Source organism: Aspergillus ruber, assembly GCF_000600275.1.
Source record: "Aspergillus ruber CBS 135680 unplaced genomic scaffold scaffold00018, whole genome shotgun sequence".
Taxonomy (NCBI): Eukaryota; Fungi; Ascomycota; class Eurotiomycetes; order Eurotiales; family Aspergillaceae; genus Aspergillus; species Aspergillus ruber.
In genome coordinates this window covers 201,353-220,866 of record NW_024467314.1, presented here as the reverse complement: position 1 = coordinate 220,866, position 19,514 = coordinate 201,353, and the positions used below count along the sequence as shown (strand labels likewise).

The 19,514-nt window shown below is 49.7% G+C and overlaps 4 protein-coding genes across 4 annotated transcripts; all 4 read right to left on the bottom strand.

Annotated features, from left to right (window-relative positions):
- Positions 1-2,966: 2,966 nt before the first annotated feature.
- EURHEDRAFT_104613 (uncharacterized protein) lies at positions 2,967-3,498 on the bottom strand. The gene is made up of 2 exons (XM_040777672.1): positions 3,382-3,498; positions 2,967-3,314 (listed from the first exon to the last, which is right to left on the bottom strand). Exons 1-2 carry the CDS (start codon positions 3,407-3,409, stop codon positions 3,100-3,102), a joined length of 243 nt encoding a protein of 80 aa, XP_040637715.1. The 5' UTR covers positions 3,410-3,498; the 3' UTR covers positions 2,967-3,099.
- On the bottom strand, positions 3,301-4,255 carry EURHEDRAFT_413627 (uncharacterized protein). The gene has a single exon (XM_040782212.1). The coding sequence runs from the start codon at positions 3,978-3,980 to the stop codon at positions 3,588-3,590; it is 393 nt and encodes a 130-aa protein (XP_040637714.1). The 5' UTR covers positions 3,981-4,255; the 3' UTR covers positions 3,301-3,587.
- Positions 4,152-5,235, bottom strand: EURHEDRAFT_516290 (FabD/lysophospholipase-like protein; the record flags this gene model as incomplete). The annotated part of the gene is made up of 5 exons (XM_040786464.1): positions 4,152-4,352; positions 4,413-4,758; positions 4,823-4,930; positions 4,986-5,051; positions 5,075-5,235. 5 exons carry the CDS (start codon positions 5,233-5,235, stop codon positions 4,152-4,154), a joined length of 882 nt encoding a protein of 293 aa, XP_040637713.1.
- Positions 5,236-6,168: 933 nt separating this feature from the next.
- EURHEDRAFT_458681 (dynein heavy chain) lies at positions 6,169-19,343 on the bottom strand (the record flags this gene model as incomplete). The annotated part of the gene is made up of 3 exons (XM_040784524.1): positions 6,169-6,618; positions 6,672-18,982; positions 19,058-19,343. The coding sequence occupies 3 exons, from the start codon at positions 19,341-19,343 to the stop codon at positions 6,169-6,171; spliced, it is 13,047 nt and encodes a 4,348-aa protein (XP_040637712.1).
- Positions 19,344-19,514: the final 171 nt, after the last annotated feature.

Below are 19,514 nucleotides of genomic sequence, written 5' to 3'. Positions count from 1 at the left end.
GCGTGGATATGGGTGCTAGGGACAGGGCTATATGTTTTGTTCAGAGTATGTAGAAGACGAACCGAAGGAAATGGTGGCATCGCAGGGGACCTGGTCCGACTTCTCCGGAGCTGCTCAATAGATTGTTGACATGGTATTCTGGTTAGCCAATGGTGCATTAGCAGCATCGAGCACTGCCGGATCAAACAAGAGAGACGCTTCTGCCGCTGGTGGTTTGAACACCTGGGACAGCAGAGGTAGTTGGATACTTAGAAAGTGCCTGTGTAGTTGAAAACCCGCACAAACCGACATCTTCCGGCATTGTGCGGCAAAATAGCACTCGTTCTATTGCATTTACTACGCACCATCGTGGTGGCAGATTGTCAACTATGTACGGAATCCCACACAAATAACTGTCAGTTTGTGTTGCAGAGATCACATGATTAGCGTAAGTTGCTTGGGACTTTGATCCTGGCTAAAAAGTCTGCCCCGTGAGATGGGAATATCGGATGACCGTAGAACTATAGCGGATTGGTTAAGTACATGGTGACTGACAGCAACCGAAATGATATAAGTGCAGCGTAGGTCAGTATATGGATAGATATATCATTTAACCGCACAGTTCGGCCTTTCTAGGCAATTTCCTTTAGTAGTCAAGACAACTCCGAACAAAGGCCCAGAACGCGTACATGTATGCTCAAAAAATGTGATCCAAATCCGGACCATACGCATCATTCGCTGCTGAAACTCAAGGCAGCACATAAAACAAACGTCTTTCGCATCCAACTTGGTGCCCTAATCGAGTCTCTTCGTAGAGTTGTCATTGCAATATGTGGGACGTGATCTGCGTGACGGAACGGCCCGCCCCGCTGTGGAATGTCCCCGGCGATAGACCCACGGCACCAAATGAACCACTTTCCAGCAGGGAAAGTCAGAATATAAACAAAGCAAGGAAAGTTTCGTAATATTATAGATACTTCACCACACACTTGAGCTAAAAGCGACAATTCCTCACTATGTATTACGAAGGTAGGGGTGAGTGGAAGAAGCCCTCGGCAGATACACGTATCAGGGTGCAACGAAGGGGCATGGAATCAAACTCGCGGAAGTATGTATTGTAATGATATCAAAATAAGATTGCTCAATTGATAAACGATGGATAGATGAGGCAAGATGGACACGTGCCGCTATCAACCTGAACGGCTGAACCCTTTCTCCTTCAAGAACTGCACCACATCATCAATTTTGTCTGGCACTTCACACCGGTGTCCAAACTCATACAATGCCTTGCAAGTTCGGCTTTTACGCTGTGCACACACTTTAGTTCTTTCTCAGCGCCACTGCCAATATGCTAGCTAATATTTCAAGTATGTTATGCATTGTACTAACCCCTAATATAACAAGGTAGTTATATCACACCTATATTGTCCATTCTAGAATGTAACAGTGAAGACTTCAATAATATTCGACACTATACGTGGTGGCTGAGGTGTAGTCCCTTTTGATCTGAACCATCCACATTGATAGCATTACATGGCTTGCCCTGTTTGGCTCACAATGTTGGCATTCAACTACCTAGGTCGCCACGTTCCTTCTCCTTTTCCCTTTTCCTCCTTAGGCTAGTTTTCTCGTATTGAGAGCTCTTGAAGTATATCACATATATTTGAAATTAAGGCACTACACATTGCGTGGGTGATACATGGTTCTTCAGGACTTGGAAGTTAGAACGGAGAACATTTAATGTTGACACTTCGGATATATTGGTTTATTCCCATGCTCGGTTTAATTGTCCGGCATACTCGCCCACGAAGGTAGCAGAAACGTTTAGCGCCGCCAAAAATAATGGCAACTTGTTACACCATCTGAGAACTAGGTAGAAATTGCTCGAATTTTTGGCAAACTGGAGAAATATGTAATGTTCAGCTATCCTAGACCTTCCTTTTAAGTAGATATAAGAAGATAACGGAAAACATTTCAGATGCTGATTCTTAGCAATACACCACACCTGTTATTGATCAGCAGGGTGGTGCCAACGGACTGCCTCTTCATAAATCCCCTGCCTCTCAAGGACCAAGCTGAGATTGCTCCCACTGTGACGACTCATATGACGGCTCAACACTGCAGCAATGAATGATACATCGCAAATGCTGCTACTCAGCCATGTCGCCAACAACATCTATAAAACCCCTTTATTACCTAGATAGATTTCCTCTTCTCTTTTCTTCTCCAGATTCGATATTCTCGTCGATGGCTACAATAGTCTAGATAGGAATTCAGTTCGTTATTATCTACTATTCCGAGCCCGTGACACACAATAGTCAGCGCGTATGGATATTTAGGCCCCTGCACTTTTTCTCTCCCTCCTAGTGCTTGTCGATACATTGTCTCTGCCGAGGTTGCTCACGTTGATTAGCGTGTCTGGATGCTTAGGTCCCAGCGCCTTTTATCTCCCTTTTAGTGCTTGTCGATACATTGTCTGCCGCTTCATTATTCCCCTGGCTCACAAGCATCCAGCCGAGTTTGCTCTTACTGATCAGTGCGTCTGAATGCTCAAGCTCCAGCATCTTTTTTCTCTCTTTTAGTGCTTGTCGATGCATTACCTCTGCCTCTTCCTACCGGCCTCCGCCATTGTAAGTCTCACCCAATATGTCCCACATCTTCTCTCTGCCTTCTTTATTGACAGATTCAACCAAAGATGGATTAACCTGCGGTATATAGATGACTATATGCCTTCGAGACTGTGGCCTGGCAGTATCCTTTAAAAGCTCATGACATGCTTCCAGCATAAATTCCATGTGCTATATATTACATGGCTCCTGATAGTCATCTTTGTACTGCATCGCTCGCCATCGAACCAGGCTATGCATTCTGACTCCAGGCCACTCCCCCTCATTGACCTGAGGAAACCGTAAGTGATCAGCGGCTCAAGCGCACTTTGGTAATTAAAATCGACCCACCTGTCCTCCTCGACGGCTAAAAATGTCTTAAGCCAGTCAGGGAAATCTTGATGTCCTGCAAAGATATCATGATGAACAGGAAAAAATCGAAGACTTGCAAGCCTCAATAGCTCTCTTTGAACAAATCTACTTGGAAAGTGGCCCAGGAATATGAGCAAAAGCTTTAATGTCGGCTGGGGTACCTCTCCTCTATCTTCTGCAATGTTGTGTCCCAGACTGTCCACACTGTTTTTCTATAGCTTGAGAGACCATTGTACTGACTGTTCCGTAACAGCTGGTTCTGATGTTTCGCATAGTAGTCCAAGAACTGCGTGAGTGCAGACCATGGATTTGGTTGTGGATCCAAATCATTTGCGATATATGTCCCTGCAAGATCAACTGCTAAAGGTAGATTTTTCAGCCGCTTCGCTACCTGATCACATAAGTCCTTAGTGTCCTGGCTTACCGGTTGATGACCAAGATTGAGATGCCATAAAAGAAGTGCCCGCGCCTCGACGGAATTTATTATATCAACTAATACTTTGTCACAACCATTGAGGAGCTTCGACAAATGTCCATCTTGGCTAGTGATAATGATATTTCCTCTCTGACCCTCAGGCAGTGTGTCGAAGACACCCAGGCCATGTTGTCAACATTATCGAAAACCACCAGTCACTCTTCATCCAACTCTTTTCGGTGTTGAAGCCACAGACGCATAGCTTGCACGTTAGGTAAGTCTCTCAAATGTAACCCTTGCCCTGAGGTTCGATCTACTCGAATGTTGAGGTCAGTGGCACATCGTTTAAAACTTGTCCGTGTTGTCTCCTGATCCTCGGCATCGACCCAAAGTATCGGATTAAACTTGTCGTTGTCTTCAATACATTTTAATGCTAACTGAGTCTTGTCGGTGCCGCCAGGCCCACAAAAAGCGGCTGCAAACGGTCGAGGTTGATCCAAGGAATCCTGTTGTAGCTTATCCTCAGTTTCTTGGAAAAGAGCGGCTCGCTCTGTAAAGCTTCCCACAAGTTTAAATGGTACTGAATACAGGGAACGCTGTCTTTGCATCTCTAAAATACGACCCACAAACTGCAAGTTCCTTTGGACATGCTGAACGTCATGTTCGTATGTGATATAAACAGGATTCTCTCGCAGTGCAGTTATGCAGCTCTACATAAATTATCGATGCGAGATTGGTGTCTGCCATACCTACAAACATCAGTCAGGCGTCTATCATTTCTATACAAAATCTGAGATGTACACACTTTCCTTAAATTTCAAGTTCTGAATACAATCTCGCACTCGGAACTCTTGGGCCTGATGTTCAAGATAGTCATCTGTTGCTGCTTCGATTTCTCCTTGCTCGCGATATCCCGCCAACCCCACATTCTGCAGACCCTGGTCGACATTGAAGCAGAAATACCGCTTCTCATCTAAATGCTGCCGTCATATGGCAATGAATTTCTTCTCGGCATTCTCAGTCTCAGTCGCAATACTGACCAGCGTTCCAGAAAGAAACTTCAATATATTGTCTTCAATTGCTTTCTTTCCTGGGCTCCCTGTCCAGATGGAGACAAAGCACTTCGCGAGCGGCTTTAAATCACCTGTACCAGAGCACCAGATGTCTGACGCTTCCCATTCCACCTGTTCCACTGGATTATTAGCACCCAAAGCCCTATCAGCAAACTTGCGCGCTCCAATGTAAACAGGATCAAAGAAGGTTGTGGCAACTGACGTTGCAAGTGCGGCCTGGCAGATAGTGGCACGAATGTTGCGTTTGTGGGGTAGGCTGTAACTTCGAAGGCGTGCAATCTCTTCCATTTCATGTGCAATGGTGCACACAAAGCTGACAACGTTAGAACTATCACACCCTTATGGAAGAATACTTACACCCGACAGCCGCGCTCAACTCCGTCATTAAAAAGTCTGTCTCCTTTGCCCCATTGCTTGTAATGGCATCTTTAATTGCATGTTCTAGCTTTTTTGCATTAAATCGCAACTTAATTTTGCCAGTCCAACTTGTGGGCCATCGCGATTTTTATTTTTTAGATTGCTGTCATCAGTTTGACATACGTATCAATACACTCGTCAACAGTCATCTCAAGGCGGCCGAGCATGATTGCAATCAATCCTCCTGTGCTTGTGCCCCGATCAGATCAAACACTTCACATGGCTTGACTGGTGGGCGATCCGCTCGTTCATGGTTCAATCGATCCATGAGAGCTTTCAAAATGTACAGTGCTGAGAGCTCTCGCACTCCACCATCCAGAGATAGCAGACACAGTCCCCTGCTATCAAGAGGACTCAGCTCTCCGCCATGCATGCTGGATACGGTCTGATCCACCGTGTGATTGACAATTAGTTGTGTATTTCATAGGAGAGACATCAAAGAAGAGCGATATCTGATGGCAACCACCTTAAGCGCCTATGGCCAGCTGAGGTTAGCTGAAGCCGACAAGGCTGTGAGTTATCACTGCTCTGCCTCGGGTTTTGTCCAAAATAATGGGACTGTCACGATGCCAGCCTGATGAAAGTGATGAAAGTCGAGGTGGATCAATAGTTGGTCCGATTACCGAGGCCGACAGATCCCTCATATACGGACACACTCGTTTAGATAGCCAAGCACTCATTCTACCATATATGGCGTCTATAGATATCAATGTCACCCTCCGTGTAATCTGAATTTCCTCTTCCTATATAACCTCGTGCAGTCCGGATAATCGACTCCCCGACTTCCCGACTCGGAGTTTAACCGCCTTACTGGTTTATCCGTTTCAATATCCCTCCCTGCTGAAGCCGATCCTAACGCAGCTCTTCGAGCTACGTCTTGTCGTATCCTTCAATTCCTAATATATATGTATATTTGAACCTGACCCTGCACCCTGACATGGACGACCCGCGGCTTATTCCCGCTTATTAGATTCCGCAACACCAAAAGCCTCCTATTAAGATCTTATCCCCTCGTCTTTCCTACTTGTCGATTTTGGCAGTCGAAATCTTCATCAAACCAGATGGTTCAATTGACAATTCTGTTGGGTGTAACAGTTTCCTTAGAATGTTGCGGGTCGGTCCGGCAGGTTCGGTCCGGCCAACAAACCTTGGTCGAACTACGATTCGAACCGTCCGTGCATGTCAACGTCTCCCGAAGTTACAAGCTACGATGCCGACCTTGGTTCATCACGCAAAATGATTTGTCTACAGGTGACTTCTATGATATACATGGAAATGAACAAAATATGCATCTAAGAACAAGCTACTAAGCATCAATCATCAACTGTTCCCCCTCATCCAACAAAGTCGTAACCCTCGCCAAATCGTCAATCATCGTCGTACCATGTCCCACAAGCAACAACTTCTCCGCATTCGCCGGCAAACCAAGGTACGTCGGCGGCTCTCTCTCGGGAAGCTGGTTGACCCATTCCATGAAGTCACGGATACTGGTTTCACCAGGCAGGATAAGAGAATCATCCTGCTCCTGCACGCCAGAGACAATGTTGTAGTCTTCTTCGAAGGCGGCTGGCGTAAGGAAGTTGTTCACGAGGCCCTCAAGTTGCTGGAAGTCGCCTTGGTCGTCGATTTTACCGCCGTAGGTTTCTGTAACGAGGGTCCGGATCATGTCCCAGGGGAGTTTCTGGGGGGCAACGTTGGAGCGGCCTTGGGCGATGGTTTCGATCCAGTAGTCGATGATGAATGCGGAGCATTCGTACTGTTACGAAGTTAGTATCAATGAGTTTTGACTGTTCATTGGTGAGAACTTACATCGCTATCGTTAAACTCCCAGAAACCCTTCCAACCAAGACTAGGCGCGTAGCGAAGTCGTTCCTGAAGAACGGCATGCAAGAAGCACAGCAAGAGGTAGACACGAGCCTTCTCGACAGGAGGCTTACTAGCCCGCAAAGACAACGTAGACAACGAATCCTTCATATTGGCACGGATACCAGCGGGCTGCTCATACATGAGTACACGGGAAGCACGAATGAGGTTGACTGGGATCTTGGGACTGGATTCCATTGAAAGGAAGAGCCTGAAATTCTTGTGCGGCTTGAGAGTATCGAGTCTCTTCTCGAGACTCTGGAGCCATGATGGCGCCAAGTGCACGTTCTTGACCAGAACCCAGTTCCCGGCCGCCGCGGCATTGCTAATAGCCTTGTCGGCACTTTCGAGACCTTCATTGGAACCCATTGCAATGTTCGCGCATCTGGCCCCTGTACGCTCAACCAGGGCATCGACCTTGTAACTGGCATCGAATCCAGGACTGGAGCTGAGAGAGATTGGCGTTCTTGCTGTGACTTGGTCCACGACGTCCTTCAAGTCACTGCTTCCCTCGAAGAGTTCACGGCCAAAGACAGAGCCGACGAATCGTTCCGCAATGGGAACGAACCGGTCCATTCTGCACAGCTTGACAAGAAGCAAAGACCGGAGCAGCTGATCGAGCTGGGGAGCGTTCTCCTCCCAGATGACAGGCACAACATTCTCTGCAAGCTCCTCGCCGAAGAAAAGGTCCCATTGCTCCGCGGGTATGGACGGGAAGTTGGTCTTGAAGAGAGACATGTTGGCGATCTTCTCCACGACCTTGTCGCGGTTCTCCGGGGTTGAAGATAAGTCTGCGGCCTCGACAGATTCGTCCAATATGGTGTCGATGATACCCTTGTCCATAGGGTACGGTGCAGCCTGCGCGAGAAGCATGGCCAGCGTGATACGGTCCTTGTGGGCCAGTCCCAACGAAGTACGCTGGTAAGTTGTCACGAAAAGACTCCGGAGAATGATTTGCACACGAGCTGTGTGTTCCCTTTCTTGTGCGAGCTGCTTGTTCTGATACAAGACAGCGTTGAAGATGTCGACGAAGTACTGGAGCGAAAACTGGTAGAAGTGATTGATGTGGTGCAGCTGCTCTAATACCGCGAACACAGCACTGCAAGATCGGGCTATGATACTGTAGTTGAGTGTGACGTTTTCTACCTCCGTCATGACGCCTTCGGTTTCGACCATCTTCTTGGAAATTTCGCCTGCTTCCTTCTTGAGTGTCTCGAGAGTTTCGATGACATTGTCGTCGTCGAGAATATTGCCACGAGATTCGTTGAGTGCCTGCAAGAGGCGTTTCTCCAGCTGGCGGAGATGGACCTTGAACTCTCCCTGCATTTTAACAAGGTTCGTACGTCGCTCATCCACATCGGGGCGCTCGAACTTGAGCACTTCGTTGAGTGACTGCGTCTGCAAACTGCTTTGTGTGACAGTGAAGTTGACGAACGTAGTTCTACTGCACACGTCTGGCGGGAAAGATGCAGATGGATCTCTCGTCGAGAGGAACAATTTAAACGAAGGCGAGAAATCAATCTCTTGCTTGCCAAGTTGAATCAAGACACGACCGCCAGTCTTCTGATATTCCTTGTTGAGGACGTGGTTAAGGATCGGATCCAAATGCTCAGCGTCTTGAATGAGGATCGGGTTACCGAAGCGCAGAGCACTCTCCAATTGCTTGACGAAGGAGTCGTCCAGGAAACTAGTAACAGTAAGCTTGCGCTGGGTGCTTTCCTTCTGCAAAAACTCGGTGACACGGCCTGAAGGGTCGATGATGAGTGGATATCTGTTGAACCGCTTCAAGACAATGGCGTTCTCCGTGCACAGGTCGTCGACCGGCAGCGAGTGGTCTTGCCAGGTCAGACGCTCGTCAGCATTGGACAAGTACTCCGTAATCGGGTTATGCGGCTTGAAGCTGACTCCAGACTGTGACAGTTGTTGAGCCCAGTCATCGATCATCGCCTTACGGAACTGCTGATCATAGAAACCGGCGTAAGCCAAGAAAGCTGCAGCCATGAGAGTATCACCAACAAGGGTGCTGATCTGCGTTTCAAACGATCTGCTTCCCTCTTCCCAACGGACACGCTCAGACGACAAACTCTCGAGCAAGCGTACACTTCTGTCGACCTTGAACTGCACACTGGACATCTCGGCCTTGATTTTCTGAGTTTCGCTGATAAGCGCCGCGTACTCGTCCTTGTAAGTGCCAATGCTGCGTTCGAGGTCCTGGATGGTGTTCTCAATAGCTTGGGCTTCTGCCTTGGTTTGCAAAGCCTTTTCTTCAAGGTGGCCGACCTCGTCACGCAACGGACCAACACGATCCAAAATCGCAGAGTAGTTGACTTGCGCTTCGACCCATTGCACCAAGGGACCACAAGCTTTGCTTGCACGGGTGACACGTTCAAGGGTGAAGTCTTCCTTGGACAGATACTCGTTCTGCATCTTGGTCCTGTGTCCACGCGTCATTTGTCGCTCGTTGTCGTAGTTGACGATACTGGCAATAAAATCATCCCTTCTCGCGATACCCTGAATGGTCTTCCAGCTGTCGACCTTGTGACCAAGCAAAGTGCACACAGCTTCCAGGGCAAGTCGAACGCTAGCTGGCGGGCTACCCATCGAACGAACTTCAGTCAGATGTTGACGCTTGATGTTGCTGACACTCTTCTGGGCCTCCAGCACAGCAGGCTCGGCCCTAGCGAGATCATGCAAGACCACTTCCTTTCGCTCAGCCACTTCCTTCTCCTGTACCTCAAGGGCTTTTTGGACTTCCAGGGACGCGGCTTGTCGCTGTTCTGCCTCCTTCTGATCCGCAACCATGTGCTTTAGCTTCTCGTTGGCCTCCGTATCCTTCTTCTCTAGTTGCGACTTTTTCTCGGCAAGACTAGCGCGGAGATCGGTAACCTTGTCGACGGTATCCCGCAGCTTCTCCAAACCAACGTTCAAGTGTCTCTGCTGTTCTTCGAGATCCTCACGCTTTTCGTTGAAAAGTTTGACATATTGAGCAACGAAATCGAGATAGTGACGGGGGGTGAGGAACGTGGTCCTGCCTTGCTGCTTCTGCAAGCGCTTATTGAACTTTTGTAGCGAGTAGTGGATGTAAACCATCGAGTTGACGATGGCGTCTCTGTGGGATGCAGGCAGGCTAAGTTCACGGTAAGCAACAGGGATACTGTCCGGTGCAACGAAGTTTGGTTTGTCCAGATCGACCGACTGCGTAAGCTCAGAGCCGACCTGGAAGAGGGCTTGATCGGACCAGTCGCCCATCCAGTTAAGGACACAACGGTTAAACAGCGCAGGACTGGTAGCGGCCTTCGAGGACAGGCCTTCTTCAGGAGGATTCATCGTGAAAACGACGTGGAGGTTCTTGATAATTTGTTGCGTGAACCATCTGTACAGTTCCTCCTGAGAGTCGAGCAGCAGACCTTGGCGCTGGGCACCTTCTTTACAGGCGGTCATCAACGAGGAGAATTCGTCGCCTTCGAACAAACCGGGAACCTCTGCGTTGGCAAGAAGGGTGTTCATGCGTTCAAGGAAACCAGAGTCGAGGACGTTTCCTTCATCCATGACGAAACAGATCTTTTCACCCTTACATCCGGCGCGACGGAGGACATTACGCAAATCATCGTCAAAATCTTCCGAAGAGTACTTGCCATGGACCTTAATCTGGAACACCTTTAAACCGTTCATCCAGGCAACGAAGCGAGACAGCGTGGTCTTACCACTTCCACTGACACCAATCAGAATCAAGTGGCCCTGGGGCTGCCGGAACACTCGATCAATACGCAGAGCGTGCTCAAGGACATCGTTGAACAGCACAAGAGGAACATCAACTTCTTCTTCACAGAAAGTCTTGAGACGCGCCTTGACAAATTCGCGGAGTTCCTCTTGCTCAACTGGAGCATAATTCTTGGAAAGCCAGTTGGAGAACAGGATAGGCCCCTTGAGAGCCGCTTCCTCGTCGATAGTAGGGAAGTGTTCCAATGCAATGCGGCGGACAGCATCGGCGGTCCAGTTTCTCTCATCTTCTGCGACGAGACGATCCTGGAAAAGACGCAGAGCCTCGTGTGCCCAGATCCGAACCAGTCCTTCGAGTGACAGAGTCTCAAGGGGTTTAATGGCTTCATAAACACCACGGACCCATCGAGTAAGTTCACGGGGCGAATACACATAGTGCGGTTGGATCTTGGGTGTGAATCTTGTCTGAGACTCCAGGTAGAATTGCACCATGGCCTTTGTAAGAGCCTCGGAGTAGCCACGCAGCAAAGGCAGGATCTTGAGAACAGCGGAATTGAAAGTACCGTAAATCTGGTTAAGCGAGATCTCACCAGGGTAATCCACCATGATCAATGGAGCATGGCGCAAGAACCTCTCGCCCATCGCGGTACGTCCAGCATCAGATGGAGGGTTACAAGCACCAACGAACTGAATTCGATCAAGGGTGACCCAGGTCCTGTCTGAAGTCCTCCAGAAACCGTTCTGCTCAACGAGCTGTCTGAGGAAGGAAATAGCGCGCTGAGTCCCGTATTTGTCGGGAGCAGGCAAGTTGATTTCATCGCAGAAGATGACCAACCAGCGACCGATCTGATTCGGAGACATGACAACACCATTCAAGGTCTTCTTATACTCACAGTACTGCTCGAACGTTTTAATCAGGAGATCGGGTGTCGTTGCACTGGAGAAGTTCAGGCCCACGACCTCCATATTCTGGAGCTTTCTGAGAGCAGCGAACAAAGTCATAGTTTTACCGGAACCAGGAGGACCGCAAAGCAGCAAGGGCTTGTGCTCTGCGAGCCAGGAGTAGAGCACATCTTCATGACGAATGGTGTCCACCGTGGGGATGACCACGTCCGTCTGGATAATGGAGTGGGTGTTGACGTCGATCGAAGGCACCTGTGACTGCCAGCTAGACCATTCGCACTTTGGCAGAGTTACGTTGAAATCAATGAGCGACGATTCACCATCAGGCGGAAGGTCGATCGTCGACAGGGCAGATACGAATGCTCCGAAATCTTGACGGTCACCCAACGGACAGTCCCCAGTAAAAGACCACACAAGCGAGAGAAGAAGCTTCTTCGAGATGTAAGACTCAATTTGCTCTGGATCCAGCGGGAAATCGACATGCTGAACGTTATACTCGAGAACATTTCGACAGGCCTTGTTCAACAGACTGAAAAGTGTGTTGAGAGCGCGGATATCGGTAAATTCCATGATGTGGTTGTACTTCTTGGCCTCCTGCAAGCTCTTGAGAACAAGCTCATCGGTCTGCAGCATATGCTTAAGGAAGTTGGAAAGCATTTCCTGTGCATCTTGAGTTTTGACTGCAGCTTGGCCGGCAGGCGCGCTGTCCTCATCGAGGTCCTCAAAGGTCTTCGTGCGAAGCGACTCGACGTAGTTCGAAATCATCATTGTGGGAGTGACGGTATCCTCGTTGAACCAAACCATACCGCAACGACTGACAGTGGCCAGAGTAGCGTATTTGAGGGTCTCGACTTCGAACATGATACGAACATTGGGAGGCAAATTGAGACGTTCACCGTTGGGAAGGGTCAAAAGCTTGTTGTCGTCAAGAACGCTGTTCAAGTTCTCAACCCATTCAGGGTCGACATCACCATCGAACACGATCCAGTGCCGCTTCGTGTCCTCGCCACGAAGGTTATCGACGATCTTACGGAGAATACCTGTGAAAAGACCGTCCGTCCATTCTCTGGTCGTAGGATCGAGATTTCCGTACAGTGCTTCCTTGGACATGACCTTCGAGTCAATGATGTGAGAAACACCCTCGGTGCCTTCAATACGTTGCAAAGCTTGGAGCAGGATTTTCCACGCGGACGATTTACCAGAACCTGACTTTCCGACCATCATAACACCATGGTGAATACTTTGAATCTGGTAGAGCTGTAGCGCCTTCGTGGTCCACATCTCACTATCCACGAAGTGCTGCTCCTGGGCAATCTCCTGGATGGTCGCGGTAAGCTTCTCGAAGTTGGCTGGCACATAGTCTACGCCCTGGAAGTCCTCTTTCTGAATGTCCAACATCGTGTCAACATCCTCCCGCACTAGCTTGGGCGCAATGGTCTCACGCAGACTCTGGACCATGATCTGAGGCTCGACGATCTCTTCTGGACCGAGCTCGCCCCCGGAACTGGCAATGCGGGTACGCTTCAGACCACCAGAGCTAACCAAGACGCTCTTCAGAGCACGCAGACCGAAATCGTAATGGGCCTGCTTGGTCAAACGGGAAGAGCAGTGGTCGAAGAAGGGCACTGTCTGCTTTGAGAGGGGCTTCGCTTGCTTGAAACCCTGGGAGAACAGCATAACTTCTGCAATGAGTTCCTTGTCCGGCTTCGACATGGCAACACTACGGAACAGCTTCTTCAAGTTATCGGGAAGGTTGGAACGTCCTGCATATCCAGGGTTCATGGTGATAAAGATTCCAGTGTTGGAGTTGACGGACAGCCGTCTGCCAACAAGCTCGATTTCGGATTTATCAAGCTCTCCGTTCTTCAGCCCAATTTGAATGTTCTGGATTTGCTGAGAGACAGCGGACAGAATACGCTCCTCGAGACGGTTGAACTCGTCAAAGCAACCCCACGCACCGACTTGACAGATACCCAAGAAAATACGGCCCATGGCCTGGAAATCAAATGTATCGTCACAGCAGAAAACAAGAGTGAACCGACCAAGCTGAAGACCAAGCGCCTTGACCGATTCGGTCTTACCCGTACCAGCAGGGCCATAAGGAGAACCTCCGAGTTTTTGACACAGCGCCTGGGTAAGAGTGAGGAAACAGCGGTCTGTAAGAGGAGTGCGAACGAGACGCTCGGGAACACCCAAGTATTCAAAACCATAAGCCAATTTCGCGTTTGCCATGTGAACGTGCAAGCGCTGGAGGAAGTCGCCTTCAGCGTGGTAAACGAAGCGCATCTGGAGTAACCAAAGGTAGTGCATCGGCGAGGTCGCGTTGGACTGAATAAGTTTCGCGATAACATCTCGCTGGTGAACGAATTCTGTGATCATATGCTCACACTTCTTTCTGGTGATCGTGTCGAGGTCGCCCAGCACGGTGGTTGCAAGCAGTTCAAGCACTCGGACTTGAGAATCGAACAAGGATTGAAGGTTAGTGGCGCCGTTCTCGAGTTCCTTTTGCACAACTCCTGTCCAAATAACCTGGCTGGCAATAACAACAACCTGAGCCGGGTAATTGGCAAGGAAGTCGTTGAAGGCAGTTCGGTCGACCTCGGGGGCGTTGTAGATCGTGTCGAACTGCTCAACAGCCTCCGCAATGAGTTCAGCCAGCGTCAATTTCATGTTGTTTTCAAGGGCACTAAGCCAATCGTTGATCCTGGGGGTCTTGACAAGGTTGACTTCTCTCTTTAGACGGACTTCTTCACCCTCCTTTGACGTGAAACCGACAATATTGTTGTCATCGTCCATCAGCAGTCCAGACAGACCAGCGAACATTTTCTTGAAATGCTTGGCCACACGGAAGATGTCGTTGCTGTTACCGATGATTTCCAGCAGGTCTTCGTCACCAACGAAATAGAAACGGGGGAAGGAAACACGTTCACGCTCAAGGTATTCACCCAGCGCCTTTTGAATCTTGTTCAGTAACTCCGCCAAGCGTTCCAGGGATTTCTGGACACCGTTGATTGCGAGGACATCTAGAACGTAAGGCGACTTGTAGACCTTTTTCATTACGTTGAAGAATTCGGAGTTGATGTTCTGGAAGCGACTGGACTCGAGCGGGAGAAGGTGCTTAATGTCGGCATTGCCCGTAAAGACACCCTCGAGATAAACCCATTGTCTTTGAACATCAATCCAGACATCGAACAGGACATGTACGCGGTTCAATTTATCCTCCCAAGACGAAGCCTCCTCTTCAAATTCCTTGAAATACGGCGAGTGTCTCATAGCTTGCAGAGAGTTCAGGTTCTCACTGCACTTGGCGAAAAGGTCATCGAAGCCACGGATAAGACGGCACTTGTTTTGGTAGTTGACAAGATCAAGAGAGTAATTCTGCCATGTCTCGCGAACAGATCTCAAGAACTCTTCTAATGCCATTTCACCCTGAGCCTGGGCAATGATATTGCGAATAACCACCTCAGTGGCAACCAGGTTCAAATCCCAAACATCTCCAAGAGTAAGGGAGACAAGCGAGAATCTTTTGCCAGGTTTCAGGGCCTTGTAAATTTTCTGCCAGTGACGTTCACGGACGGCCTCAGACTTCATGTCTGACAGAAGAGGGTTAACCTTGAGCAGTTGCCGGAGAACATTTTGGACGTGCTCAAAGGCCGCATATTGACGCATACGGCTTGGCATTTCTTTGGTCATCTTGATCAAGCCATCGATGGCCTGGCGAAGTTTCCGAGGCTGGATACTGGTCCATAACGTCTCACGGAGATCATTCAGACTCTTCCAGATAGTCGACAACGCTGCCCAGACTGACATAAAGTCCTGAACCTCTTCCAGAATTTGCGGCAAAGAGGACTGGGAGCTGGCAGGCAAGTCAAGAGCCTCCTTCGCCTTCGACACCATTTCGAACTCGGACTGGAGAGACTCAAGACGCGTCTGGAACATACTCAGAGTACGAGATGCCTCTTCCGGAGGAATGGTACCAGAAATCGGCTTGTCTTCGTTCCACTGTGCAATCACCTCCGCGATCCTGTCACCGATCACCTTGTCTTCAGCGGCGATCTTCGCGCGCAATCCCTCAGTCTGGTCCTGGACGATCTTACTCTTCCGTGCAAGCAGTTCATTCAAAGCTGCCCATTCGCCGTCAACGTTCTCCACGTGGAGCCAGTCGTTGGGAAATTGGTAACGCTGACGGGCGAGGGTGGCTTGACCTTGGCGGAAGAGGTCAACTTCCGGCTCCCAGACCTTAGCCTTGCGCTTGCATTGCTGGACAATGGTGATAAAAGACACAGCGTGCGCCGTAGAGGATGCTTCCAACGTTTGTCCTTCCAAGTCGCGACGAGCGGAAGCAATGTCTGAGTGTACTTCCCGCATGCGGCCACCGAGCTTGGAGCCGAACTTGAGGAGAATCTCATGTTGCCACTGGTCATACTTGGCGTTGACCCTGGTCTGCACCTGCTCATAATCAATCTTGATATTTCCAAACGAACGGCTGACTTCAGACGTGTCGAATGTGGCACGGCTCTTCCGGATCTCCTGCAGAAGCTGCAGCCATTGGGAGAGGTCATCGCCAAGGATATCGTAGACGTGCTCAGACCGCAGATCCCAAAGCGACTGGAACTGCAACCACTTATCAACATACTCGGAAACCTCCTTCACACGGGTCTCCACGGCGCTGTAAACTTCATTGAGTCCATCAGTACAGTACTGCGGCAGATTGGCGAAGCAAGTTTCCGAAACGTGAGCCTTTTCGACTTCGATCGAAATCTGGTACCGGGAAGATTTGATCCTCTCGAGATTGCAGATAACGCCCAGCCAGTGGTCGAATTGCGAGAACCAGCTTGCCCGTGCATATTGCAATGGCGGGTCCAGATGCAGCACCTGGTTTCGCATGGAGATCTCATGCGTCAGTTCAGGGAATTCGATCTTGTATATTGTCGCTTCAACTTCGCCTGTTGCGGGATATTGAGTTCCAATGGAAGTCTGCGTGTTGCGCTGCTCATCCTTTGCCTCCTGGAATGCAGTGATCCATTCACGAATGGCACGAGTGAGGCGCTCGCACAAGATGGCCTCGATCTTCTGGTTAAGGTTTGCAACCCAGTATCCGAGGTTCACGTAATTTTCCAGGTTGAGCTTATCGACAGCCATCTGAATCGTGTCTAGTCGTTGCTTGAATGCGGAGGCTTCATACGGGCAGGTCTTAAGCTCGTGAATCGCCTTCTGGATGCTCTCATTGATCGAAGCCAAAACGGCCGTCTTGGATTGGAGCACAGACGCGGAACCTGCAAACTCACGGACGAACTGAATATGCTTGCTTTCACCCCGAGTAGCAAGAGTAGAATCGATAGCACCGTTGGCTAAAGCGGATTCCTTGAGGTGAAGTTCATAGGAATGAACAAGCGACTCCCACCTCAGGCGGACACCCTTTTGAATCATGCTCTGGGTGTCATTGATGTATCCATTAAGAAGTATCGCGACCTCGGCCATCGAGGCAATTGAGCGGCTAGTCTGCAGCAGTGTACGAACGCTCTCCATCAAGCTAATAGCATATGGATAAACACGCTTGGCGACCTTGGAGATGTTGCTCACCGCGTGAGGTACATGGAAGTTGAGCCAGGTAAGGTTTCGGACTTCCTTGAACAGAGCGATAACCTGAGCGTCAAAATTGACAGCCAACTCTAGGCTGTTTCCGGCAGCGCGGTTCTTGACGATATTGAACAGATATCCAGAGATCGAGATGTGTCTCCTTTGGACATCGTGCATCCACGAGTCAAACACTTGTCGAGTATCGAGCTTCTTGCGGAACAAGCTGCTTTCCGCTTGGAGCTTCTGACCCTCCGAATGCAGATGCCAGTCCTCACCAAGGACATCCTCGACCTTTCGCATGTAACCCTCAAGCTGGCGTTCGATTTGGCGCGCCCAGATAATCGCGCCAGAGACGGGCGGGAGATCGCGCAGCTGCGACATCGCATGCGCTTCTGAGTAGCCATATTGATGCTTGAAGCGCTCGTGCAAGGCCGAAATGTCCTGTTTCACGTTCTCAATGAGCTGGGTCTGGTATTCACCAATAGCACCCCGAATCTTGGGACGGACAAGGAGTGCGTTAAACTTGGAGAATACCCGGAACATCTCATTGGCGTTCTTTGCTGTGGCCAGGCGGTCACGAAGACGGGCGATAATGGAGTTCTCAACACGTGAGGTGCGCTCGTTGTATGCGATTTCTTCTTGAATCCAGAGCTGAGTGCCCTCAGGAGAAACGTCAAGCACATCAACATTCTTGAGAGCAGCATAGGCCTGCGCAACCTCTTCCACGGCATCCACATCACCAATCTCTTCCACAATAACAGCTTCGTCGGAGCCTACTGCTGCAGCATCACCAGATGACGAGCTCTTTGGACCTAATACATTGACAATAGTCCTCTGGAGTTGTTCGTGGTTGACGCGGAAGGTGTTGATGTACTTCAACCGCTCCTGGGTCTTCTCATGACGTGGGGTAATCTTGATGGGGATGAATTTCTCGTTCCGACGACGAGTAGATTCACGAGCTACGCTGGTGAATTCCTTCAGGTTCTCATCCCAGGTGCGCCAAATGGCACCGGCAGTCTTCATCAATGAACGGAATTCGCGGTAATCCAAGTGCAGGATACTCCGACCATGAAGTAGACTATGAATTTGTGCATCAAGATCGCCTGAGATGGCCTCGACAAGGGCAAGCGCTCGCTTGATTGGGTACGGGCAGATCTTCAACTTCTTATTCAGATGTCCGAAGATCAGATTGAGCGATTCTTGGACCTTCTGCAGCGTGGTGGCAGACAAAAGCTCATCCAACGGGAAGTCTCGCATCAATTGGTTGTACTTCTGGACCAGGTCCATGGCCTCCCGCAAGCCGGTATCCGCAGAGAAACTCAGAGTCGCTTGGTAACGTTTGGCATGGCGAAGAATGTCCATAGTAAGCTGGACACCATCACGACGAAGCTGGTTCTCAATGCCTTCCAAGGCAGTCTCCATGGATAACCAAAAGTTGATTTCTTGAGCTGCGGACCCACTGTCAGCGTCGCGAGACATCTTCGTAATTGTCTGGATGGACCGAATCCACGCGTTAACGGTGTTCTGAATGCTGTTGATGAAACCGCTATTGTCAAGTGTCGCTGAGTCAATCAGGTCCGTGGTGGCTTTAGGAAGAGCACGCGCTGCGGCCTCGTCCAAAGCAGCCTGGACAACCTCATGGAGGGGCAAGTTCAAAGTCGGGATCTCAACATTCTGCTGCAAATGCAGAAGCCCGAGCTCCAACTCCGCAAACTTTTTCTTCGTTCCAGGAACTCCGGTCTTAGCCTCCGTGTCCGTCCGGGGCTTGGACCCCGCAACTGCATCTTGATTTCGGGTGTAGGCCTCGAAGTAAGGACTCAATCCGTGGTGTACCAGCAAGTGTAGGATTTCGTACGGGGACATAGAAGAACCCTGTTGGGCTTGGGCGTTGTTAAGCGACGCAAGACCAGGAAGGTTCATCACCTGAATCTGCGTCGCCATAGGAATCGTAGGATCAATCGGGGCGGGACGTTTAATGAACGCAACCGACGAAATCGTCGTAGAAGCAGAGGAGATCTCGGCGGAAAGGTTGTACACATATTGGGTAGACGATGCTAGAATCGAGCAATCAGATCAGTCACCTATCGCTCCCTCAAGCAAATTCACCCCGCCACACACACCGCACATACCTTGACCATCCTCCATCCCATCCGTAGTATCTTCAGATGCCACAATATCCTTCTGCACATACAGAGCGACCTGCGCCTCCGAAGCGAATCGCATACATCGCTGCACCGTGTCGTTGTACTTCGTCGGTGATAGCAAGCTACCAGTGCTTTCCAGCTCGGTTTTCAGAGCGCCCAAAGTCACCTGCAGCACCTCCGCCAAATATTGAATCACAGCAGCTGGATCGACGAACGACGCTTGGGGCGGCGCGGGCACGCCATTGGACACCTCTGTCGTGGCGACCTCCATCGTTAGATTTCTCTTATGGGTTTCGGGAAGCAATGATCATCGAGCGTTAGACGTTAGGAGAAGGATCGGAAAGCCCGCGGCGGCCGGACGAGAGGGAATGTTGTTAACAAACGCGCCGACAGACTCGTGTAAACAAAAGCGTAGGAAAAAAAAAAAAAAAAAAAAAAAAAA

Coding starts and splice junctions, on each gene's coding strand:
- EURHEDRAFT_104613 (XM_040777672.1), bottom strand. CDS start 3,409: ATGGCATCTCAATCTTGGTCATCAACCG. Junction 3,315..3,381: donor TCAATCTTGGTCATCAACCG/GTAAGCCAGGAC, acceptor TACCTTTAGCAG/TTGATCTTGCAGGGACATAT.
- EURHEDRAFT_413627 (XM_040782212.1), bottom strand. CDS start 3,980: ATGCAAAGACAGCGTTCCCTGTATTCAGTACCATTTAAACTTGTGGGA.